At 40.0% G+C, this 26,614-nt stretch overlaps 1 protein-coding gene and 1 long non-coding RNA gene across 8 annotated transcripts; both read left to right on the top strand.

The window, feature by feature from the left end:
- Window positions 1-1,959: 1,959 nt before the first annotated feature.
- LOC102076635 (putative protein TPRXL) lies at window positions 1,960-26,049 on the top strand. 7 transcript variants are annotated; one of them, XM_025901463.1, is made up of 7 exons: window positions 1,960-2,309; window positions 3,098-3,442; window positions 18,069-18,215; window positions 24,898-24,935; window positions 25,018-25,173; window positions 25,637-25,758; window positions 25,848-26,049. In XM_025901463.1, exons 1-6 carry the CDS (start codon window positions 2,276-2,278, stop codon window positions 25,739-25,741), a joined length of 825 nt encoding a protein of 274 aa, XP_025757248.1. In that variant the 5' UTR covers window positions 1,960-2,275; the 3' UTR covers window positions 25,742-25,758; window positions 25,848-26,049. The 7 variants fall into 7 exon arrangements, with proteins under 7 accessions (XP_025757248.1, XP_025757246.1, XP_025757251.1 ...); XM_025901461.1 differs by having other exon boundaries at window positions 3,095-3,442; XM_025901462.1 differs by lacking the exons at window positions 1,960-2,309; window positions 3,098-3,442 and adding exons at window positions 16,662-16,772; window positions 17,494-17,841.
- On the top strand, window positions 5,886-8,347 carry LOC112843242 (uncharacterized). Its single transcript, XR_003215459.1, has 3 exons — window positions 5,886-6,240; window positions 6,323-6,478; window positions 7,037-8,347. It is a non-coding gene; the product is annotated as an uncharacterized LOC112843242 (long non-coding RNA).
- Window positions 26,050-26,614: the final 565 nt, after the last annotated feature.

Genomic DNA, 26,614 nt, shown 5'->3' with positions numbered 1-26,614 from the left:
CCTGCAATCAGCTGAGACTGAAGAAGTCACTTGGATGAGTGATGAAATGTTCCTCCCACTGAAAACGCTACATCCAGATGAACAGAATCAACTTTTGGAGATTTGCTTACCTGGATGATTGAGAATGCATCAAGATATGACAATTTGTGCTGCTGTTGTTGTTTGTTTTGCATTAGTGTTTTAGATATTTTTTAGAAATTTTCATTATTTTGTTCATTTCTGCTTCATCAACACACTGAGGGCAACGTTATCATTTAATTTAGAGTCTGAAGTTTGATGTCAGACTAACGATGACATGAATGGAGATGATTACACTGAAGTGGATTTCCCATATTCCCACCACCAACAGCGCCCCCCAGTGGTGATGCAGCTGGTGTCGTCTCCTCCAGACTTCAGGCACATGCCAGCCCTGCCAACCACACCACAGATCTCCTCTGCTGCTGAAAAACATCAGCAGTGATGCTGTTGATGGAACCTCAGTGACTAACAGATGAACACAGTTCATAAAACAGTTTATGACATTTATCACCTACAGACAAACAATTAGCCTCAGTTTAAAGCTTTTTTATTGCAGCTACTTATAATTTAGTTTAACAGATAATTGATTCTGTTTTTCATTTTCTCAAACTGGAATATTTCCCAGTTTGAAAAACTATTCTTGCTATTGTGATTCTGGAGGACAGATTCAGTGAGAGAGCTGCACAAAATGATGCATATAGGAGGGAGTGTGGAGAGTTATTAGATCAGCCAGCAGGTAGGCTGTTCTTGGAGGGAGGTCCTTAAATGCTGTCATCAAAAAGGCTCCAGGTGGCTGACTTTGCATGTGCTCAACTATTTATGATGATGTGTATTTAAACTAAACCACTGGACCTCAGCTACACTGCTGTGTCACCTGTCTGTGTTGTCAAATCAGACACAAGGAATTTAACATGGAAATAATTTCTAATGTAAAAACAATAAAGTGAAGATAAACACTTGGTAAATATTTCCCTTCACAGCTCAAGTGTCAGAAGAGACTGGATGAAGGTCTGAATGTCAAAAGATTCAAGTTATGATCAGAATAAATTTAAAAGAAATCTGAAACATTTTACTTGCCCCCCAAAAATAAATGGATAAATATTTGATACAATAAAGTAAATATAATGTGAATGAGAGCTGGGATAGGCCTGTGGTCATGATTGTTTATAATTATTCTGGGTTTATCAGTTTTGGTCTTTTATTGTGTTGACAAAAGCTTAATATTTGCTTATGATCAAATGTTTTTTGTTAAATAATATCTTGAAGCAATAAAACCTTCCATTAAAACAAACTGTTTCTTTGTGTTCCTGTGATCACAGACAGTCTCCCATCCCCGAGTCTTCCTTTGTTGCTGCTCAGTTTTAATTTCAAAAGCATGTCATGATGAACTTTTCATCTGTTTGTCACTGTTTCTACATACAGCTGATTAAGTAAATGTAGGCGAAGAACTTTTATACTGATTTTCATAAAAGTTCCAGAAATCAGATGTAGAAAATGTTATTTAGGAAGATTGTAGTTTTCTGTTTGATCTGCAGGACTGACAGCCATTATAATATAACTAAGACCTCTTATAACCATGCTGGAAAAAGACTGGCTTAAATGACTAGTTATTCTTCATTGCAATTTATTTCCATTTAAATATACATACTGGTCTTCTAAAAAGATTTTAAATCTGCTGCACTTCCTGCTAAATCAAACATGAGCCTTTATTTTGGAAATTTACAGGAAGTTCAGTGTCACGATGTTCCAAGTAACTTGACACGGTCGTGATTAGAGACAGAAACTGTCTCGTCTGCTGCAGTTTAGCTCCATCAAAGTTGTCCTTGAGTCAGAGCTGTTGAAGTTTATCAGCTGGCCCCTAACAGTCAGATGAATGTTCGGTAGAAGCCGCTAAAATCGCACAAGTTCCGGTTTCATGTGATCAACGATGCTCCGTGTCTGTCAGCTGTTTTACTGAGCCATGAGCTCCATGAAGAGAGTCCAGTGATTCCACTAGATGGATCCTTCCAGCGTGATCTCCAGGATCCAGACCTGCACACACTCAGACTGCGGGGATTTATCTGCCTTGTAGGAGGATCGCATCACTCACCCCGACTGGTGAGAGAGCAGGAATTTGTGTGTGTGTGTGTGTGTGTGTGTGTGTGTGTGTGTGTGCGTGCGCGGTTTGAGGGCGTGATCTCATCATTAAGAGAAGTAAGAAGTTTCTGGTTTGAAGTGAAGAAGAAGAGAAGCAGCATTAAACCATCAGAGCTCTGAGATGAAACACACTTTGGTCTGCTTCATCTTCCTCAGTGAGTAAATTCTCTTCTTGTTTCTGTCACTTTCTCTCTTCTAAGTCTTATTTGTCTCCATTTTATTTTCATTTGTAGGTAATCACTCAGTTTTTGCTACTTCCTTCTTCATTTGTTTGTTCTCTCTCATAGTTACTGGTTTCTGTAGTTAAACATAGTGTGACGTTTGGAAATGAGTCACTCAAACATGCAGCTTATTAGCAGCATGAGAAAAATCTGTGAAATATATAAATCTGTGTGGAATTTAAATGTTTATACAAACCTTTTTTTTCACAACTGTAGTTTGCAAATTAATTTGAGATTCACATCAGTATGAATGCCCATACATTTCTACTTTTTATTGTATGTTGAAACTGTAATCAATACTTTTCCTCTACTCTTCTTTGAAAGTAAAACTTATAATAGTAGAGCTGATGAAACAACACTCTGTGTTTCATTTCTTCTCTTAATGAGCTGAAGAGCAACAGCACAGTGAGCAGTGACAAAGTGAGAACTAGCTCATTTCACATGATAGCACAGAAACAGATGATGATGATGATGATGATGATGATGTCATGTAAGAGAAATAAAAGTCAAAACTCATTTTTGTATCTTTTTCACAACCTAAACTCTGAATCTTCCACATCAGATGCTTTGTGTTCGTGTATAAAACAGGAAGTTTGCTGTTTGCAAATAAAAACAGAAAAATGAAGTTAACTGAACTTCTGTGATCAGTTCAAATTAATAATCACCTGTCAGATTTAATCTATAGTAAGATTGTAACTAATGATTGTTCATCCTTTCAGCAGCACTTCAGGATGGAAACACTGGTTTGGTCAAAGCACAAACTCTCACCCACAGAGCAGAGGAAGGAGGAAACATCACAGTTGGGTGCAAGTTTTATTTCTCTGGAAGCAGGAAACTGTTCTGTAAGGAAAAATGTGAAAAAGGAAACATTCTTGTTGAAACATCTGATGATGCAGCTCAGAACGGCAGATACAGCATTAAATATGAACAAACAGATACTCTGTCATATATTATGTATGTGAGCATCACACAGCTGAACCAGTCTGACTCAGGATGGTACAGGTGCTCTTTGGACAGAGTCCTGTGGACAGATGGAAACGATGATTTTGAGCTGATTGTCACAGAAGGTGAGTTTCTGCTAACAGTCGTGTTTGTCTTTGAAGGTGTGACAGAAGTTTCCCGTCTCAAAGGCAGCTACTTTTCTTTCAAATCACCTACAGATGTTATATTTATCTGAAACATCAAGTTTCATCAGTTCTGCTGTCAAACAGCCCATAACCACGTCAGTCACATGCAGATATATAAACTGCTTCAAGTGGTCTTATTATGACTCTGATGGTTTCATTGTTCACAGCTTCAACCACTTCAACACCAAACGGGACTGAGACCTTTTTCAGCTTCAGTGTTTCTCTCATCAGCCTCCACACCACCAACAACACAGAGTTTAAGCTCAACTTCAGGAAGCTCCACACCTTCATCAGCCTCCACACCACCAACAACACAGAGTTTAAGCTTAACTTCAGGAAGCTCCACACCTTCATCAGCCTCCACTGAAACCAAAGATGCAAGATCAGGTACAATATATTGGGTGGCTGTCACTCAGGAGGTAGAGCATGTCATCTACTAATTGGAAGACCAGTTGTTTGATCCCAAATTCCAGTGTGTTTATCAGAGTGTCACTGTTGGATAGAAAGCACAAGGTGTAGGAAAAAAGTGTTTGTCTAAAAGGATGAATGAGGCAGGTCAGATGAAGCATTTTGAGTGCCCGAGTAGAAAAAGGCTTTGGGTTCATTAATGTGTTTTTATCACAGAACTACAAAAGATTGACACATTAAGAGCTGTGGAAGAAGCACTCCGATCTTTAAGTGTTGTAAATGAGAAGCAATAAAAATTGTTCTGTCATGCTTCGTAAACAGTTTGTCAGGTAATGTTTGAGGAAATCTTTTCAGTCCAAAAACACGTATGTGCACAACTTTACTGCTAAATGAACAGACCTGGAGGCCACATGTTTACACTGTGAGTAAAAGAAATGTTCTCTGTTAAACTCCTGCAGATGTGCTGATTTATGTGGGTCTGATTCTGGTCGTTATCATCACCGTCTTTTTAGCAACTTTGTTGATTTTCTACATGAGGAGGAGGACCGCTAAACCCAGAGGTGAGGCTATGGGAAACACACAAACCACAGTTCACCACACTGATCCACATCCATTTCCTTGAGACTAAACCTAATATAAGATTTTCGTTTCTTTTTTAAACTAATATGAAATTTAAAAAGAAGCACTTTTCAACTGCTATAAATGACTTTTTCATGTATGAATTAAATATTCTCTCAAACAATAGAAATGTCAACATGCAGTAGCTAAACACACCTTTGAAGGGCAGTTCATTTTACCAAAATAGGATTTTATTAACATATATATACAAAAGTTAAACAGAAAAAGCTAAATTAGTTCAACTGCAGGAATGTCTTAAAGACATAAAGACCTGGATGGCCGCTAACTTTCTGCTTCTTAATTCAGATAAAACTGAGGTTATTGTACTCGGCCCTGAAAATCTTAGAAATATGGTATCTAACCAGATTCTTACTCTGGATGGCATTACCTTGGCCTCCAGTAATGCTGTGAGGAACCTTGGAGTCATTTTTGACCAGGACATGTCCTTCAACGCACATATTAAACAAATATGTAAGACTGCTTTCTTCTATTTGCGCAACATCTCTAAAATTAGAAATATCCTGTCTCAGAGTGATGCTGAAAAACTAGTTCATGCATTTATTACTTCCAGGCTGGACTACTGTAATTCTTTATTATCAGGATGTCCTAAAAACTCTCTGAAAAGCCTTCAGCTGATCCAAAATGCTGCAGCAAGAGTCCTGACAGGGACTAGAAAGAGAGAGCAGATTTCTCCTGTTTTGGCTTCCCTTCATTGGCTTCCTGTTAAATCCAGAATTGAATTCAAAATCCTCACATACAAGGTGTTAAATAATCAGGCCCCATCTTATCTTAATGACCTTGTAGTCATATCACCCCATTAGAGCACTTCGCTCTCGCTCTGCAGGCCTACTTGTTGTTCCTAGAGTATTTAAAAGTAGAATGGGAGGCAGAGCCTTCAGTTTTCAGGCCCCTCTTCTGTGGAACCAGCTTCCAGTTTGGATTCGGGAGACAGACACTATCTCTACTTTCAAGATTAGGCTTAAAACTTTCCTTTTTGCTAAAGCATATAGTTAGGGCTGGACCAGGTGACCCTGAATCCTCCCTTAGTTATGCTGCAATAGACGTAGGCTGCCGGGGATTCCCATGATGCATTGAGTTTTTCCTTTCCAGTCACCTTTCTCACTCACTATGTGTTAATAGACCTCTCTGCATCGAATCATATCTGTTATTAATCTCTGTCTCTCTTCCACAGCATGTCTTTATCCTGTCTTCCTTCTCTCACCCCAACCAGTCGCAGCAGATGGCCCCGCCCCTCCCTGAGCCTGGTTCTGCTGGAGGTTTCTTCCTGTTAAAAGGGAGTTTTTCCTTCCCACTGTCGCCAAAGTGCTTGCTCATAGGGGGTCATATGATTGTTGGGTTTTTCTCTGTATTTATTATTGTGCGATCTACTGTACAATATAATGCGCCTTGAGGCGACTTTTGTTGTGATTTGGCGCTATATAAATAAAATTGAATTGAATTGAATTGAATTAAAGATGCTCAGCTCAGAATGTCCCAGTTTGCATGAATTAAGTCAGGTGTGACGTTTCTGTCATGCTGTTTTCACCTTTGAAGTTCAGTCTGTTTGTAGAAAGAGCACCGAATGTTCATTTATGACTCACAACAGAAACTGACTGTAGCAGATTTGATTGATATGGTTTATTGATATGTTTATTTTCTGACCTGCATGTTTTTCAGGACCTCCTGTGGAAACAGAGTATGCTGACACGCAGGTGAGTTTTAGGAAATGAGACACACATCAGCTTCATTATTGTTTGCTTTGTATCTGTCAGCTGGTTTGTTTTCCTGCTGCAGGCCAACAGGTTGTATGAAGATATTAGAAAGTGTGACATGCCGAGCAGGTCACCTCCTGTCGAAGTGTCTTCAGTTTATGCCACTGCTAAAGACCCCCATTCAGATGGAGTTGAAAATATAGACCTCTACAGCCTTGCAACCTCTCCTCATAACAACGTAAGTAAAACTTTTGAGGTTGTAAACCAGGTAACTGTTTGTGTATTGAATTAATTCATCTGTTGTCAAACACAGAGAGCCATGTTCCACTGAAGACTGAAGATATAAAAGTTCTTCCTCTATGTTTGGAGCAGATAAAATCTTTTAAATTGAGAAAAAGACTCTAAAGAATCCTTCCAATATTGAAATTTGTATTTCTGAATAAATATGAGCTTCATACTCAGTGTGATTTTAAAAAACCAAAAAAACCAAAAACACCTTTCTGGTGGAAAACAAGTCTATCAAAAGTTATGGTTAATCCAGATTAATCTGTGTTTAATACAACTGTAAAACACTGTCTAGTAAAAAAAAAGCAGTCTAGTAAATCTTGTGTTGGTGAACGTTGTAATGTTCAGATTTTGTTACAAATGTATTTTAAAAGGTGACTTCAGAGCCTTTATGATAATTAATGTTTTCTTGTTTTTTGCAGCTTTGGGTTTTTGCAACTCAACTATTCAACATTAATTATAACATATTTTTGGAGTCTAATGTTTGATCTCACCTCTTTATCTCTTTAAGGCAGATAACCTCTGCTACGCTGAAGTGGAGTTTTCCCACATTCCTGCCACCAGCAGCGCCCCCTGTGGTGAAGCAACTGATGTTGTCTACTCAGTGCCTCAGGTGGACCTGAGTACTGCCATCCACACCAGAGATGCTTCACCTCCTGTGTACTCTACTGTTTCCTCACTATGAATTACTTCAGTACTTTTTTTAAACCTTTCCTGTCCAGCAGCTGTAACAAGCGTAATGTCTGAATGCTTTGTTTTGCCAAACATATTTGCTTTCCCAAGAGGGGCACTGTAGGCTCTCTGTAGGCTCCTCTTTTTAGGTTTTTGTTTTATTTATTTAATCCTATTATTCATATTTTTCTGTGTATGGGTGGGGGAAAATCGAGGATGAAGCCAACAGACATGCTGGGTCTCCAACTGATACATCTGTGACAAAGTACACAAACAATAAGCAACACCTGAAAGACAAAACACAGTGTGTGTGTGTGTGTGTGTGTGTGTGTGTGTGTGTGTGTGTGTGTGTGTGTGTGTGTGTGTGTGAACCAGAAAGAGAGAAGATGGGAGTGTGTATGATTGTTTGTCATGAAACACATTTGAGAAATGAGGGTGAAGGCCTGGGAAAGACCCAAGAGACCCCAGCTTTCCACAGCTCCCAAGAGACCTGAAGATCTTAATCTCGACAACCATACATTCTATCCTAGCCGAGGGAAGACGGAGGCCGGACGGAGCTCCTATAGCCAGCAGGCAACCAACCCCGCTGGCCACCCCAGCATGAGGCAAAGGCGGGACTCAGTAACTGCCCAACACCCACCGGAGCCCCCACCGCACAACGAAGAGGCCCAAGCTAGCCCCGGACACACACAGCCATCCCCACACTCTGAAGTGTGGATGGACAGGTGCCTTCCCATAGCCAGCAGTGATCCCGGGACGCAGTCAGCCAGTCCCCCGATCACCAGCCAGACACGACATCAGCCAGGGTGGTGATAATTACATGAGCACTTAAGCTATGGGTGAAACCTCAACTATCCCAGTGGCAACAGCTCAGTACAAATTATACAAAAGTTAGTTTGTTTATTTTTCTACTTTTGACATATTTATAACTTCAATGCACAGTCATATAGCCTCAGGTTAAAGCTGTTTTTATTACAGCTGCTTATAATTCAGCTCAACAGATACAAAAAATGTTGCTATTATGATTTTGTAGGATAGATGAAACCGTTGCAGGAAACAGACTGCTATCATTTAAGGACGTGATATAAGGAAAACAAAAAGTGAAGAGATACAGTAAACTACATGTTTTTAATGAAAATAAATATGAACATTGGCAGTTTTAACAGTGTCTGGTTTTCATTTATAAAATATCTTATAGATATTAAAATATACACATTTCCTTCACTTCTCCAGTGGAAGTATTTAGACTCTTCTTCATACAGAGGATATTGAAAAAGAAACCAACTGGACTTCTTAAACTTTTTGAAGATGCTTCATCCAGGAGGCTTCTTCAGTTCTAAAAACCAAGAGGTGGAGAATCCCAGGTGTTTGAATCTTAGTGGTCATTGGCCCAGTATTGATCATGTGCCTCATCACATGAGCCAAGGTGTGAAAAAACATTTAGGGTGAAGCCACTGTGGTATATCATATGACCCACTGAGGTCACCTGAAGCAAGGTGTCTCAAAACTACTTAGTAGGTGGCTGATAGGTAATGTCATAAATCACCCTACCTGGCCGGCAGACAGGACCAGACGTGGGAGGACCAAACAGCGCGCTGACCTCTGATGGAGATGCAGCTGGACTAGACGGCAGCATGGAGGTTGCAAGTGGTTCAGCTGCTGGCGGCATGGCAGCTGTGGATGGTTGAGCTGGTGGTTGAGCTAGCAGCTGAGTAGGCGGTGGCATGAAAGCCATGGGTGGTGGAGTCACAGGTGACGGCGTGACAGCTATGAACGGTTGTGCTGGCAGTTAGATGGACTCTCCTGAGCCACCAGTGAGAACAGGCAGCAGCATGGAAGCCATTGACAGCTGGACAAACTCTCCAGAGCCCCCAGCGGAGGCAGATGACAAATAGACGGATTCCCCAGAGCTTCCAGCAGAGACAGATGACGGCGTGGAAACTGCAGACGGCTGGAGCACCTCTGCTGAGCCCCCAGCGGGAACAGAAACTTAACCAGATGGTGCGAAAACCTTTGGCGGGACAGAAACATGGCCAGCAGGTGCAGAGACCTCTGGCTAAGGTGAAGCTAGCTGAATCTGTGTGGGACACCAAGCTAGCTCTGGATGTCTCTCCGGCTCCAGCAAAACACAGTTCAAAGCAGGCTGGATGACCTTGTCTGAGCTCTCAGCGGAGGCTGCTGCAGACAGCTGAGATGGCTCACCTGAGCTCTCATTGGGGACAGGAAGCTGAGGCAGCTCGGTTGAGCTCTCAGGAGAAACAGTCTTTAAATCCTCTGAGCAGGATTTCACAGCCTCTGCAATAAATGTCCCAGGCTCAGAAAGAGCATGGAGGAAACAGTTCTTAAAATCCATTTAATTGGAACAGATTTCCTCGGAATGAACAGTCACTGAGTTGACAGACTCAGGGCTGACTACAGGAACAGAGGAGGAAAATCTCTCTTATTCACAGGATTAACATGCAAGTCCTCGAAATGGACAGTGCCCATAATAATCCTTGGCTCGGAAGCACAAGAAATACAGGCTTCGTTGCTCCCCACACAAAACTGAGTCTGCCCCAGAGCATACAGTCAATTTTTTAGCAGAAGAATAGAAAATGTCTGTGTTACTCACCACAGCCGGCTGTTCAGAAGTCCCGGAATCTGGCTGTGGTGAGGAGCGTCGGCAGCATGGATCCCACTTCCTCTTCGAAGAGGGAGCAGGGAGACGGAGGAGACTGGTGATGGTGGAGGGCTGGAGACCTACTCCTCATCCCCCAACCGCATCGCTGCTTTTAAACTTTTCTATCAGTCGTTCACAAAGTTCTATTCTGTCCATCTCTCAGCTGCTGCTGGCTCTTCCTCCTCCTCCTCAGACACTGCTGAGTTTGTCCTGGTGGATCATCAGGGGTGCAAAGCCTCACAGATGATGTGCAGCAGTGGGTCCCTCAGTCTGTCCTCACTCTGGACACTTGCAGTTCTCACACATGGAAATCAAATGTGTGATAAGCTGCAGGATTCAAACACAAGTTTAACTTAAATACATGTTCATACTTTTATTACACAATCAGAGAGAAAGAAAAAGAGAGAGAGTGCAGGACAGACAAAAAGGTGACGGTCTCAGATGGTATACACCAGCTGTCTCCAACCCCCGGTAAATGGACCGGTACTGGTCTGTGAGTCGTTTGGTTTCACACCCCGAGAGTTGAGGCTCGGGTGTGAAATTTATGGTTTTCAGGGTTTTTATTGGTAACTCGGTTTCCCTGGGTCTTTTCCTCTGTTGGAGTTTTGTAACTTATTTTGAAAGAAATATTTATGCGTCACCATAGCGACCAGAGAGCATTAAGAGGCAGAGAGGAGGATGTTACTCTCAATGTTGGTGGAGCATTTCAGGAGGACACTGCTAATAAAGTTACACAGTTACACAGTGAATTCGCGTTTATTATTATATTTACAAAATACCACAGTTTTTGTTTTGGTTGTATCATTTTATTTTGTTGTATTTATCCGCAACACCTTAAAGGCCGGTCCATGAAACTACTGTCTGACATTAAACCGGTCCGGGCATTAAAAGGTTGGGGACCGCTGGTTTACACTACTACAAAACAGCAAAACAGGATGAGTATTTTCGGTTTGTGTTATTAGGAGTACTAAATAAGAAGAGTTCCCAGATGGTACAGTGGCCACATGTTTGAATCCTATGAATAAAGCACTTTTTGTTTAGCTTAACGAGTGAATTATCTGCTCGTTAAAACAAACGTTAAAGTCCGTTTGGCTTTAACTACTGAACAGAGGCAGCAAAATAGCTGAGCTAACACTAACAGTGTAATGAATCCTGCTTGTGCTGTGATACTCGAGACTAAGCATGGCAGCCTTCACAGACTATCAGCTTGTTCTGTTTGTGGATATATTACTGAGTTAATTATCCACAAAATTGTCAAATTCTCTGTAACATTAAGGTCAACTATTGAACAGCGTATATCGACGCATAAATAAGTGACATAAGTTTACTCTTAAGCCGTCTGCCTTTATTTTTTTATTACCCACAGCCACCGCTGCGCTATGAATCCTGGGATAAGTTGGACCACGAAGGATACACCCGTTCCAATCCTTCAAATCCGGGGAAAAGGAGGACGCATTTGTGCGCCCCATTTGGAGCCTGGAGCCTTCAAACTGGGACAGCCTTCGTTGCCTGGCTGTGACATAATCGGCCTTCAAATGCGGCCTCTGAAGGATGCGGCCTATGAAATGGGACACAGCTAATGAGAGGATGGGGAACAAGTGGGAAAAAAGCTGACATAAGACAAAGACTATCAAAGTAAAACAGGAAGCCAGAGACTTTCGCAAAGACACAAACTCAGAGACACAGACTTGACACTGAGACATGACTGACTGGATATACAACATGGAACACAAGGAAGACACAGTGACCCAAACTGGGAGCTAGAGTTATAAAGATAATATAAACAGAAAACCACCAAGAAAACCAAAACCCTGAATAACAAATAATCAAGGAATATAACTGAAACACAAAACACTGGGTCACAGAACCAGTGCCGTGACACTATGGGTATTAAAGGTACTGTGCTGCACTGGTTTGAATCATATCTAACAGACTCCAGTTTGTTCATGTAAATAGGGAGTGCTCTTTCAACACAAATATTAGTTATGGAGTTCCACAGGGTGCAGCCCTAAAACCCTTAGAAATATGGTGTCTACCCTGAATTGCATTATTTTGACCTCTCGTAGCAGCATATGTCCTTCAATGTGCACATTCAACAAATATGTAAGACTGCTTTCTTCCATTTGTGCAATATCTCCAAAATTAGAAGCACCCTGTTTCACAGTGATGTTGAAATATGTGTTCATGCATGTTGTGATAAAATAAAGTCTGAGGGCTGTGACACTAAAACGCAAAGTGTAAAACAACTGCGGCTCAATAGGAAGTGTTTCTGCAACCTCCTTCCATCAGAGGCTAGAAAAGAAATATACAAACCTGCAGTACTTCGATCTTCCACTAGTGTCCTGACACAAGACTTCACAGCAGTGTCAAACAGTCTGTTGGAGACCTCAGTTTGGTGAACTATCTGTCCCATTATGATACAATGAGAAAAAAAAAACACAGAATGAAATGTGGTTTGAAGCTGGATCACAAGCAGAAATTTCTCTCAGGAACTTTGATGTTAACAATGCAGAAAAAGAAATGAGGAAGTCACAGTGAGTTCCTTCTTTTAACATCTAACTTTATACATGAGTCCAGTCTGGTCTGCGGTATTTTTTTTTTTTTTTTTTTGCTGCTTCTTTCAGTTAATGCAGCCCATGAACATGCAGCATGTCATTTGCAAAAAGGTAAAATAAAAATTAAGAGAAATTGTGTAAAATTGGGGTGGAACCCTCTATGCCTTATCTTGATGTCAGTGACTTCTATCTCCTACTTTGGGGAGCTTATTATCCACCAGGGTATCTGAAAAAGACGTTGCTAGTCTTGTTACAGATCTGCTAGGGTGTTCAGGCATATGCAGAACAGCGATGGGGAGAGAGCATCTACTTGCTAAATCCTGCGCCTAACGATAACTTGTGCAATTGGCTTGAAGTTGGCTTCTAGTTTTGTTCACTACATCCCACCTTGAATTCCTGCTGAAAGATCTTATGGTCATGTTGACCTTGAGTAGTTCTAAGTATTCCAGGATCCAAGTGTGAAGCAGGATTCTACCAGGAGTCGGTGTTTTGCCCCCTTGTTTTTGCCAACTCCTTTTTCTGGTGTGCCCCGCTCATGTGCCTGTTCATCTTGGCCGCTATGATGCCTGACAGGAGCTTCCTCATTGTGCTGAGGAAGGTTATTGGTTGGTAGTTGGATGGGACCCATCCCTTCTGGACTCCTGGAATCAGGACTGTCTGATCCCAGGACTCTGGGTTTGTCTCATCCATTAGCGGCTTGTTCATTTGTGCTGCCAGGTGCTTATTGAATACAGCTAGCTTCTTTAGCTTGGTGTGAAACATGTCAGGACCTTGTGCTTCAATTTTTCATGTTCGACTGACTCACAAACACCCTGAGCAAGAGGAACATGATCTGACTGACAAAGACAAATTTTACTACTGTATGTTTGCATTACTTACATCAATGGCATGTTTGACTTCCTGTTTGTTGAGGTCGCAGCTGGTCTTATCAGATAGTATAAGGCAGGCAACTAAAACCAATTTCCTGTGAACAACAAGAACAATAATGTTAGTGGCAGGACATCGGTCCACAGAGTCACATTCGTACTTTGTACATCACAATTTTCTCATAGAGGCCTTCTTAAAATGATGCAAAAAATACTGTGATGCATCAGTCTGTGCGTGAAAGGATGTGAATTGCTCCACATAGCTGTTTATTGTAATACTACACATATCATTACAGTATGATGATACTGTATTAAAACTAAAAGCATTTCACTAATGTTGTATTGGAGTGACTTTCAAACATTTTGAATTTGACAATTTGTAGTTTTGATGTTTGATGTCTAATACTGACCAACATAAAGTGATGAAATGTGTTCAACCACAGTGAGGAAATATTGTAATAAAACATTTTAATAATGAGTAAATGAGGCTTGATTTCGACCACATTGTGGGCTTCATTAAAAGTAAACATGATTTTTAAAAATGCTTCCAGGACAGATGCCATCTATACTTACCTCTAGGCTCATTAAAACTTTAGTGTATGATAATTACTGATATGCAGGAAACATGTCCAACTGATCTGGTTGTATCTCAAGAATTTTACTGAATCTTTCGATCTTTTTTCTGCTCCCTTTAGGAGTCACCAGAGCAAATCATCTGCCTCCTTCTCACCTTATCTCTAGCATCCTCCTCTCTCACACCAAAACTCTACATGTCCTTGTTCACTACATCCATGAATCTTCGCTGTGGTCTTCTCCCTTTCCTCCTGCCTTATGGCTCTTTTGTCCAGTATATCCACTAGTACCCTTCATTCTTTTTGGTCCTCACAAGTTTTCCATCATCTATCCTCCTCTGTCTCACTCTCTGTTTTCATTAGTTTCTCACTACATTTCCATCTTTATCCATAATCACTGCTGAAAATTCTTTCCAGCTTTATGTCTCTGCACAGCCAATCAATACAATTCCTTTTTTCTTTCCTTAATGTCCAGCCCACATTAAGCATGCTGCAACATCTCCCTTTGTTTGCATAGCCTCCCAGTACTCCTGTATACTTTTCTCCTTGTCTTTTTTATTATCTTTGTCCAGAGGAAATATCAAACTCCTGCTTGGCAGTTTCCCTCTGCACTACAGCTGTATATTGTCAGTCATCTCTTGTTGAAGTGTGTTCACTACAGCCGTTTCCATCATTTTCGCACCATTAACAACCGTGTGCCCTTCTGCATTTCTCTCCTTTACATCATACATACCCCACACTTCCTCTTCGCCTCTGTTCCCTTGAAGTCTGTTCATTGTCCACTGAAGTCTGCTTCAGTCGTCACTCTCTCCCCCCAGTGGCACTCTTTAACACTTAATCAAACTTACTGCAGAATTCCTCTTTTTTTCTAACTGACATCCAACCTGTGGGGAAAACTCACTGACAACACTCATCATCACACCTTCAATATCCAGCTTTAATTTCATGATTCTGTCTGTCACTCTCTTCACCTCCACAACACTGTTTATATACTCCTGCTTCAATATGACCCCTACTTAATTTCACTTCCTGTCTACATCATGGTAGAGCAGATTGAAACAATGGTTTCAAGTGAACAAGCATTTAAATGGCACATGACATGAAGCTCTATTTTAACATTAAAACACATTATCCTGAGTTAAGCTCAGCCAGCAGTCCATGCAGATCAGCTGAAGCTCATCTAAACATGCTGTTGCTGAGAATTAAGAGGAAGAGACAAAGAACTGTTGAAATGGTCAATATTAGCCAATCATGTAGCCTCAACACATGTACGCAGTTCTTACATGTACATGTATACAGAGGTTTGCAGCTCTTTAGAAGCTGTGTTGTGAAACTTTGTGCATGCACAGCAGAAGTATCATAGCAAAATTCACAGATGAAAAAATACTTTGGATGTGGTTGTATGGGCTCAAATTGTGGTCATAAATATTTTGTACTTGTAAATCAAATGCGTAATTGTTGACTGAGTTTTGTAACCTTGTAAACCAAAATATCTGAAAATTTTATGTTTGTGCAATGATAGATGAGAATTTGTGTGTGTGTAAAAAAAGATTTGTGTTTGTAAAAAAAATATTTACACAAGTTACACATCTTTTTGTTCAGGTCTGGTTACAGATACAAAGCAAAAAACTTCGTGTAAAACTCTGCACTTGTGTGTGAGTTGCATAAAGTGCCCCTCTGACTGCCAAACCCATCTGTTCTCTGATTGGATTGTTACATTTGTGAGTTAAACGGAATTGACCAATCAGCTGAAAGGAAGAAAAATCGTGTCAAAATTCGTACTGGTAAGTTGAAACTCACACACAAGTGAAGGAACTTGAGCGCAGAGTTTTACACACAGTTCTTTGCTTTGTATCAGTAACCAGAATTTAACAAAAAAAAAAAAAGTGAAACTTGTGTAAATATTTTTTACACACACACACACACACACACACACACACACACACAAATTGTCACCTATACGTAGCCTGGGAAATGAGTACCGGCACAGGACACAATTGCTGGGGTTCTTAATGTGCAGTCTTTTATTGTTGGTGAAGACAGAATAAGCAACAGAAAACAAATGTCGTTGAGACGGTGATGTACACTGTCTTGTTGGTATTCTGGTATTCTAAACAGTACTTAGCCGGAACCCAAAGACTGCTTGGTCAAGTTAAGTTCCTGAACTATCTACAACACATGGCAGAAGCCTGAAATTAAGACAGAGAAGACTAGAGGTGAGACATGATCATTACTGAATATTTAAAATAATAAATGACAGATTTAGTGATATTTTCATAAACTATTTATTTACCAAATCAATAAACAGCATGTCGGGGCAAAATATTTTTCTAACATGGCAAACTTTAAAAAGTGAAAGGAGACAGAAAGACAGGTGAGAAAGAATAAAACTTAATTGACTTTTTGATGGCATTTTACACACAGTAGTGGTACAGAATCCAGAAAATGTGGGAAAATACTGGCATCATATACAGTACTTACTGATAAAATGTTTTTGAGAGTCATTGGCCCCGAACGGTCAGATAAATGTTCGGTAGAAGGCGGTAAAATCGCACAGGTTCCGTTTTCATGTGATCAACGATGCTCCGTGTCTGTCAGCTGTTTTACTGAGCCATGAGCTCCATGAAGAGAGTCCAGTGATTCCACTAGATGGATCCTTCCAGCGTGATCTCCAGGATCCAGACCTGCACACACTCAGACTGCGGGGATTTATCTGCCTTGTAGTAGGATCGCATCACTCACCAAGACTGGTGAGAGAGCAGGAGTGTGTGTGTGTGTGTGTGTGTGTTTGTGTGTGTGTGAGAGAGAGAGAGAGAGGGAGAGAGAGATTTGAAGGCGTGAAGGCGTGCGTGAAGAAGAGAAGCAGCATTAAACCATCAGAGCTCTGACATGAAGCACACTTTGGTCTGCTTCATCTTCCTCAGTGAGTAAATTCTGTTCTTGTTTCTGTCACTTTCTCTGTTCTACGTCTTATTTGTCTCCATTTTATTTTCATTTATAATTTTTTTTGCAACTCACTTCTCCATTTCTTTCTTGTCTCTCATACTTATTGGTTTCTGTGGTTAAACTGTGTGAAGTTCGGAATTTAAATGTTTCCACAAAACTTTTTTTGCACTTTGCAAATTATTTTTAGTTTCACAACAGTTTGACCCCCAGAAATTTCTGCTTTTTTATTGTACATTGAATCTGTAATCAAATACTTTTCCTCTACTCTTCTTTGAGAGACAAACTTATAATAGTAGAGCTGATGAAACCACACTCTGTGTTTCATTTCTGCTTTTAATGAGCGGAAGAGCAACAGCACAGTGAGTGGTAACAAAGTGAGAACTGGCAGCACATTGAAAACGTTCAATTCACATGCAAACATATAAACAGCTGATAGTGATGATAATGATGATGATGATGATGTCATCAAAGACAAATTAAAGCCAAATTTCATTTTTGTATCTTTTTCACAACCTAAACTCTGAATCTTCCACATCAGATGCTTTGTGTTCGTGTATAAAACAGGAAGTTTGCTGTTTGCAAATAAAGACAGAAAAATGAAGTTAACTGAACTTCTGTGATCAGTTCAAATTAATAATCACCTGTCACATTTAATCTATAGTAAGATTGTAACTAATGATTGTTCATCCTTTCAGCAGCACTTCAGGATGGAAACACTGGTTTGGTCAAAGCACAAACTCTCACCCACAGAGCAGAGGAAGGAGGAAACATCACAGTTAAATGCAGCTTTTATTTCTCTGGAAGCAGGAAACTGTTCTGTAAGGAAAAATGTGAAAATGGAAACATTCTTGTTGAAACATCTGATGATGCAGCTCAGAACGGCAGATACAGCATTAAATATGAAAACAAAGGCTTTTTCTCATCTGATATTATGTATGTGAGCATCACACAGCTGAAACAGTCTGACTCAGGATGGTACAGGTGCTCTTTGGACAGAACTTTGGGTCCAGATGGAAACGATGATTTTGAGCTGATTGTCACAGCAGGTGAGTTTCTGCTAACAGTCGTGTTTGTCTTTGAAGGTGTGACAGAAGTTTCCCGTCTCAAAGGCAGCTACTTTTCTTTCAAATCACCTACAGATGTTATATTTATCTGAAACATCAAGTTTCATCGGTTCTGCTGTCAAACAGCCCATAACCACGTCAGTCACATGCAGATATATAAACTGCTTCAAGTGGTCTTATTATGACTCTGATGGTTTCATTGTTCACAGCTTCAACCACTTCAACACCAAACGGGACTCTGAGACCTTTTTCAGCTTCAGTGTTTCTCTCATCAGCCTCCAAACCACCAACAACACAGAGTTTAAGCTCAACTTCAGGAAGCTCCACACCTTCATCAGCCTCCTCTGGAAGTTCAGGTACGTTATATATTTTTTATATGTATGCAGATTTACATGTGTTGAAGATCCGTTAATGATTGAACTATCTTGAAGTGACAGACTGTGAGCTGTGGAAGAAAAACAGACAGAGTAAAGCATTGTGGGAGCTGTAGTTGTTACTGAGTGTTTGAAGCAGAATGAGAAGCTGCTCAAGTTTTACCAGAAAGTACAACAGCAGGTACTTAATACAGAAAACTTAGTGAAACTATTATTACTTTCTACGCTACTTCATTAAATAATTTCATGCAGAAGGAAATTGATTTCTTCTGATTTGTTTTTCTGTCATGCTCGATAAACAGTTTGTCACCTAAATGTCTGAGTAACTGTGTTCAGTCCAAAAATACATGTTATACTGTATGTGTAGAACTTTACTGCTAAATGAATCGACCTTGATTCCACATGTTTACACTGTAAGTAAAAGAAATCCTTTCTGTTAAACTCATGCAGATGTGCTGATTTTTGTGCGTCTGATTCTGGTCGTAATCATCACCGTCTTTTTAGTAACTTCATTGATTTTCTACATGACGAGGAGGACCGCTAAACCAAGAGGTGAGGCTACAGGAAACACGCACGACTCTTTAGTTGCGCTGGATATGTCCTGCTGTCTCTCCTGCCTCAGGTGTCACCTTTTTCCCATCACCAATTAAAAGCACTTAAGGCCAGAGAAAGGTGAGCTCTGGTGCCAGAGAGCCATGTTGGTGGTTGCAGCTAGTGACCTGTGTTTGGTGATTGTTTGCTCCTGCTTGGTGGAGAGGAGTGTTTGGTGACTAATCCTTTTTTTACTTTAAGTTTACTGACCGATAGATGAGATTTCGTTTAAATGGTGATAGCGGCTTAACCGTGTCTTTTAGTTCAGTTACTAACAGAAGCATTAATAAAACTCTTTAATTTAACCATTTTGCCTCCCTGTCTCCTTTTTTCGACCTGGACACTTTTTATCACTTTCCCTCATCCCCTGGACCTTTTTAGGGAAACGTAACAAAGAGTCATCCCATTAAACCCTTTAAAAACTTAAACACAGTAAAATTTTGAAATACATATCATAGGGAACTTGTTTCTGTCCAGAAAATATTAATGTCCCCACAACACGACTAAGACAAGAAAAATGACAATTAAACTCCTGAAATGAGCTTCCAACTGTGGGTCAAATATTCTCAAATTCAGTCTGTCAGAAGTTCTACAATGATGCAGTTTATTTACTGGGAAAAGGAATGTCGTCCTGTTCTTGTCTGTTAGAGGATTCGAGCTGCTCAGCAGTCCTGGGTCTTCTCTGTCATGTTTTTGGTTTCATGGTGCGCCAAATGTTTTCAGCTGGCCAAAGGTCTGGGCTGCAGGCAGTGAAGTCAGGCTGTTGTAGTAGATACAGAATGCAGTTTAATATTGTTTTGATGAAATATACCTATATTCAGTGGAACCCCGGCTTACGAAGACCCCATTTAATGAAAAATTCAAGTTACTAAGGCACTTAACGGCAATATTTCTGCCCGTGGTACGGCAAAATGCCCGCGTAACGAAATCCGCTGGCTGAGCCCAGAATGCCTTCCGAATCATGTGATAACCCCTTGGCTTTCGTACTTGCGTTTCGCTGTTCCACGTGAAAGACGTATTGTTGTTGCAGTGCGCTATTTCGTGTGTTTTTTGTTTGCAATTAGCCTATTGTTCATTCAGAGGCGATTCTAGGATCAGAGCTTTGGGGGTGCTGAGCACCCAGAGAGCTGCCCAGCCAGGCAAAATAAACTTTACACGTCACAATGAGACTTCTTCCCTGTCTCTCTCAGTCCCTGCATCCTTAAATGTCTCCAGTTGTCCCAAGTTCCCTCTGACTGTCTCCTTGGTGCATTTAAACCCCTGTTCCTCCCTGTCCTCATCGTCTGTTGTCTTCATTTCCGTTATCAGTCATCATAATTTTACCATCTCTGTGTAAGTCTGCAAATTTCTTTCTTAAATCATAAGATTCTTAAATTCACCAAGTCTCTCTGTGCCTGGGTCCTCGTCTCAAAACATGACATCACTGTTTTGTACATTTTAACACAATTTAATCCCCACATTTGAGAAAGAAAGGCAAACACTTTTTTTTGAAAAGTCTGTAACAAAACCATCAAATCTGATAAAGCTTATTTAAATGCTGCAAAAGAAGAATGGATTGGAATAAAAAAAAAAATTACATATCCTAACCTTAATTACTGGGGGAAAATGATGAATGATGCTCATACTGAGTAAGAAGTAAACTGAGTGCATTTGGACAGAGATTCACTTTTAATGTGTATGTATAATATAATACAGATTAGAGCTGGGCGATATAAGATTTTTCATATCACGATATGCTTTTTTCATTTCAGGCGATAACGATATATATCACGATATAAGCCAAATAACTATATTTGTAAGATTTAAATGTGCCGTTGCTCACAAGTAAAATGTGAAATAATCAGCAGCTTGTTTTAATTAAAATATTTATTTCCCATAATAAGTTCAACAGGGTAGATGTACTTAAGGAACATGAGACTTCAGTTTCAGATAAAGGCAAATATTGTAAACTACACAAAAGGCAGCCGCTAAAGCGTTTAAGTTTCAAAATAGAACAAACAAAACAGACTAAATTGTCAATTCCACTTAGAAACAAAATTTTAATTCTAAAAATAAATCTTAGGTCGTTTTACAGAAGAACAGACAAAATTGACTAACTTCTGTCAATATCAAATAAACTGAGAACTAAAAGGAAATTCTCAGGCTACGTCCACACGTACACGGGTATTTTTGAAAACGGAGATTTTCCGTTTTCGTTTTAAAAAATAATCCCGTCCACACGTAAACGCAGAAATGAAGGAAAACGCTGCTAGGAACATGCCAAAGCAACAGGTGGCGATATATTCCTAACCGTGTAGAAATGTTGGCCAATCAGAAGTCTAGAAGCCTCGGTAGGAAATAGTAAACAAAGATGGGGCATAGAAACAGAACCGAGTCGTATGTGTGGAGGGACAGTAACTATGTGTGTATATGTAAGCATTTAAACACCGCAGAGAGTACAATTAACAGTAACAGTATTGTAGAAATTCATTTCACCGAAACAATAACGTGGCGCACAGTGTGACGTCAAAAAAGGCGCACACCTTTGACGCTGCGTTTTCTCCGTTTTTCTTGTCCACACGTAAATGCAAAAACGGAGTTTTCGAAAATATCCACCCTGGCAGGTGTTTTTAGAAATCTCCGTTTTCAGTGACTGAAAACGCCGTTTACGTGTGGACGAAAGGTGCAAACGCATAGAAAAATCTGCGTTTTCAAAAATACCCGGGTACGTGTGGACGTAGCATCAATCTCTCCTTGTTGTATAGCTTAGCTTTTCAAACAGTTTTAACAGTTACTTTAGTCTGACAAAAGCCGAATGACGAATCAGCGCTTTCAGTCAGAGATTGAGCATGCACCGGTTTATTGTATATCCAGACTTGCTTTCGGCACAATTTACAGTGCGTGCTACTCTGTTTTTTGTCAGACTTGAAATAGCCGAAATACCTTCACACTACGGAACTTCTGTGGCCCTTCCGTTTGACAATCTCTCCAGCATTGGAACCATCATCTGTTTTTTCTTCGGTAACCTTCGCTCACGCTCTCGGTTGATTTTTCTCTAGTCGGCAAACTCCTTTCCTTCATTACCCGGGCAGCCCGGCTGCAAAAACAAATACACATGTGCGCCTTGGCGCTTGTGCTGTACGTAACAAGTCATGTGACGTGACGCTGCGGCTGTGATTGGTTCGGCTCTGCGCTACTTAATTTGGATTGGCTGTTCTTTTTTTTTTTTTTAAGAGGACAAGAGAGATGAGGCCTATCGCAATAGTTTAATTTTTCTATCGAGAAAAAGTTATTTCGCAATACATATCGTTATCGTTTTATCGCCCAGCTCTAATACAGATACATAAAAAACACTCCCAAAAGAGAATAAATTATTACAAATAAAAATCTTTACTGCAGATACTAATTTTACTAATTTAATAATACTAATTTTGTGTTGTAAGATTTATGAGTTTCATGCTTTCATAGTGGTACTTGGGAGAGCTTGACATTTTTCTCAGGTGGTACACACTGTAAAAAGTTTGAGAAACACTGATAAGTGTATGTGTGCTTTTGGAAAACATTTAAAGCTGCTGTACAGAATCTTTGAAACAAGCCAGCTTAAAACACTTTTAGAATATAAACAGAGCACTCTGCTTCTCTTTACAGCTCCTCACTCCACCAGGGCACCGTTTGGCACTTTCTGATACTGTACTGCGGCAGTCATACAGACAACTGGACGGTCCAAAGGTTAGCCTACCTATTACTGGCTGAGGTTTTAGTAGAGTTGTGGCTGAACCACATAAAAATATATCATTAATTTTAATCTCCCCAATCAATGATAATGTTATGTTGGAATGTTGTTAAAGAGGGTCAAAAATGTTTCAACCCAGTTTGTTTTGCAGATTCTGTATAGCAGCTTTAATATAGGGAGAACGCAACTTCCAGACTGTATGAGTAAAATCAGGTTTTTTCTCTTCGTCAGTTTAATAGTTTCTGTTTTGCCTGTCACTGTTCCCTGTCTGTTTTCTTACCTGGTTCTTCCTGACCTTGTACTTTCTCCTCACGTTCCCCTCTTTCCTCTCTCCCTCTTTGGACTGACAATCATACACAAATAGATTGGATTCAATTAGATGAAAAAATTACATTAATATGAAAAAATACCATTAAGATCACTAACAAAAAGTCCTCTCTCAGTGTACTTTCAACCAAAAGGCAAATAACCAAACCACATGAACATCTAATAAAAGATATAAATATTGAAACACTGATCCAACATTATTCTTGATTGACGGATCATTTGATTTTACACTTTTACCTGAATGTGGCTCCTTTTTTGGAAAAAACTTCCTTATATCCCTTATGAACCTGGCTGTCTGTCTGTACACAAACACACACACACACACACACACACACACAACAGGAGTTATAAGGTTAATGGGCATTCACTCAGTTAGCTAGTTAGTATCCATTTCAAACAGGACAGTGGTAACAACAGCAGGCTACGGACAATTTTAAGTTTTAGATTTTCAATTGGCTATATACATGTCAGTGGGAGCAACTGGACGGTCAAATGTCGCTGATTTTACTACAGAGCAGGACGGATTGTAGGGTAGCAAACATCGTCGGAAAGCATGTTTTCAACACTGGAGGTTACCTGGTGTAATGTTTTTCAGCTAAAAAGAAACATGACTCCTATCTAACTACATAAAGAGTAACTGCAGGTTAAATGCAGCTAATATGTCCTGTTTTAAGCCAGGCACTTACACCTCCGCTCCGCTGCGTCTCAGCCACTCTGGCAGCAACTGCGCTAGAGCCAGAGTAGGGGAGAGCCGAGCTGGAACAAACCATTTTGTGAGGGGGGGTGTTATCTATACTTTTGTTGTTAAAATGTTATGTCTCAACCAAGTACTGTATGGTTTTTATATTTTTAGCAGTGTGTCACACAGACAGCAAATATTGTCCAAAAAAAGTAAGAAATCTTTGGGGGTGCTTTGATTCATTTTGGGAGTGCTGAAGCACCCCCAAAAATGGGCTAAAATCGCCCCTGTGTTCATTCATAATGGGGCCGAAAAAACTTTCTGCAAGTAATTCGGGTGAAAAAAAGAAGCGTAAAGTGCTCTCGGTGGAAACAAAGAAATTATTGATAAATATGAGCGAGGTCTTCCTCCACCAAGAACTTCGTCTTCAGCCAGCATCGCTTCACTCAAAAGGCGATGGAAAAAGGTGCTTCGACTTACGGAAATTTTGACTTACGAAAGACCCTCTGGAACGAATTTATTTCGTAAGTCAGGGTTCTACTGTATAAGACCTTCCCTTAAAAAGATGTCTGGAGCATATGTTGCTCTAAAACCTGCGCACACCTTCCAGCATTGATGGCGCCTTTTCAGGTGTTTAAGCTTCTACTTCCACAGATACTCATACACCCACGTACCATCAGAGATGCAGGCTTTTGACCTGAGAACTGATAATAAACGGGATAGTCCTTCTCTTTAGTCCAGCAGATGCAACATCCAAGAGAATTTCAGCTTTTAATTGATCTCACTACAGAACAGTTTCCCACTTTGCTTCAGTCCATTTAAATTGATCATTAGCTGAGAGAAGACTCCTTTGCTTCTTTGAAACTTCACCTCTTTAAGATGCTCTTTTTATACTGAGTCATGTTACTGACCTGTTACAAATGAGTTATTCTTCCAGCTGTTTGTGTTTAGCAATGCTTATTGTTCTAGCCCTTTGTAGCCCTCATACCAACTTTTTGAGGTAATTTTGTGTTTCATGACAATGTAAAAACAAAGCCTCATTTAAAAAAGTGATTTTTTTCATTTTCTAATGAATAAAATATCAGTTTAAGAGACTTGGAAATCATTGCATTGTTTTTATTTATATTTAACACATGCCCGACATTCTTGATATTATTTTTGAAAACTAAATTGAAAATAACTTTTAAAGTTGTTGGGACTAAGAACAATGACTGATTAAAAGAAATTGTCATTATTGATAGGCATGCTCCTTTTTCTTTAGTATTAATCCCTCATTGGCTTTGTCTGATCCTTTCAGTTCTTCAGATGTAGTTCCTCGGGTTAAAGACAGATGTTTATCTTCTGATGTGTTTCAGGACCTCCTGTGGAATCTGAGCGTGCTGACATCACACAGGTGAGTTTTAGGAATTGTGAGACACCTGAGCTTCATCACAGCTTGAAACGTATCAAACAGCAGGTTTGATCTCCTTCTGCAGGGCAACAACATATATGTAGAGATCAGAGAGGAGGACAGACAGAGCAGCTCACCTCCTGCAGGAGTGTTTTCAACAGATGCTACACCAAAAGCCTCCAACCACATGGAGATGAAAACAATAGACCTCCACAGCCTCTCCGCCTCTCCTCAGAACAAAGTAAGTAAAACTGTGGTCTGATTTTAAGCTCTGAGGTCAGAAACTTGGATCTAGATCACAGTTTGTGCATTAAAGTAAATTATCAGTTATCATTGATAGATATTTTATACGATTGCCAGTATTAATGCTTAAACATGCTGCTTTTTAGTGATTATTTGTTGCATTTAACAGAAATTGCATTTTTTTTTGTTCATTCTCGTTTTATTAACAAGCTGAGGGCAACTGTTTTTTTTTAAGATTTCATAGATAATTATTTCTTGTACACATATTTTATCTTCTCTCAGAGTGTATCTGTATACATTTTATTCATTTACATCATATTTTCAGAGATTGAAGTTTGATTCCTTTAGGACTGAAGATGACATGAATGCAGCTGATTACACTGAAGTGGATTTCTCCCACTATCGTGCCACCAACAGCGCCCCCTGTGGTAATGCAGTTTATGTTTGTACTTCATCCCCAGGTCCATGCCAGCCCTGCCGACCACACCACAGATGCTTCACCTCCTCATCTGTCCAAAAACATCAGTAGTGATGCTGCTGATGGAACCTCGGTGGCTAACAGATGAACAGAATCCATACAACAGTATATTTTTCTGTTTATGACCATCTTTATAACTTGCTGTCAAACAATTACGCTGAGAGTTGTTTTTATTACAGCTACTTTTAATTTAGTTTAACAGATGGCATGATGGTATGACTGACAGGCTGTTCCTGGAGCAAGATCCTTAAATGCAGTCAGCAAAAAGGCTCCAGGTGGCAAACTTCATCTATTTTATGTTAGTGTGTCTTTTAATCAAACCACTGGAACTCAGATAAACTTCTGTGTCACCTGTTACTGTTGTCATCAGTCAGACTGAAACAAACACAATAAAAAGACAAAAAAAAAATATGTACACTCGTAAATATTTCCCTACTACAATGTTCAAGTTTCAGTAGTGACTGGATGAAGGTCTGAACACCAGATTGAATTTATGATGCACAATTTAAAAGAAAAGTCTTAAACATTTTATCCATCCATTCCCTTCAACAAGAGGACTGGAGCCTTTTTCTTGGCTGCCATAAAGTGTGAGGCAGAGCACAACCTGGACAGGTCACCAGCCTGTCGCAGGGATAACACAGAGAGACAGACAACCATTCACACGTCTGTGTAGCTTCTCAGTCGTCCAGGTCATTATAATCTAAGGAGCTCTGAAAGAAAGCAATTGGACTTGTTTATGTTTGGTGACAATGGTTCATCTCTCATCCGAGAGATTTCTTCAGTTCTACAACCAGATGGTGAAGAGTCCCAGGTATTTAAACCCTAGTGGGTGTCATGGCTTAATGGGGTTGTCCGATAAGACAGCAGTCCCCAACCGTTTTTGCGCCACAGACCGGTTTATGTCCAACAATATTTTCACAGACCGGCCTTTAAGGTGTCGCGGATAAATACAACAAAATAA

This window comes from Oreochromis niloticus, linkage group LG20, assembly GCF_001858045.2.
Source record: "Oreochromis niloticus isolate F11D_XX linkage group LG20, O_niloticus_UMD_NMBU, whole genome shotgun sequence".
NCBI classification, from domain to species: Eukaryota; Metazoa; Chordata; class Actinopteri; order Cichliformes; family Cichlidae; genus Oreochromis; species Oreochromis niloticus.
Note: the sequence above shows the minus strand (reverse complement) of the source record. Positions and strands in the feature narration are given on the sequence as shown.

What these genes read in the sequence shown, in the direction of transcription:
- LOC102076635 (XM_025901460.1), top strand. Translation starts at nt 16,739, where the DNA reads ATGAAGCACACTTTGGTCTGCTTCATCTTCCTCA. An exon ending in GGTCTGCTTCATCTTCCTCA is followed by an intron (nt 16,773 to 17,490) that starts GTGAGTAAATTC and finishes TCATCCTTTCAG; the next exon opens with CAGCACTTCAGGATGGAAAC. An exon ending in AGCGTGCTGACATCACACAG is followed by an intron (nt 24,936 to 25,017) that starts GTGAGTTTTAGG and finishes CTCCTTCTGCAG; the next exon opens with GGCAACAACATATATGTAGA.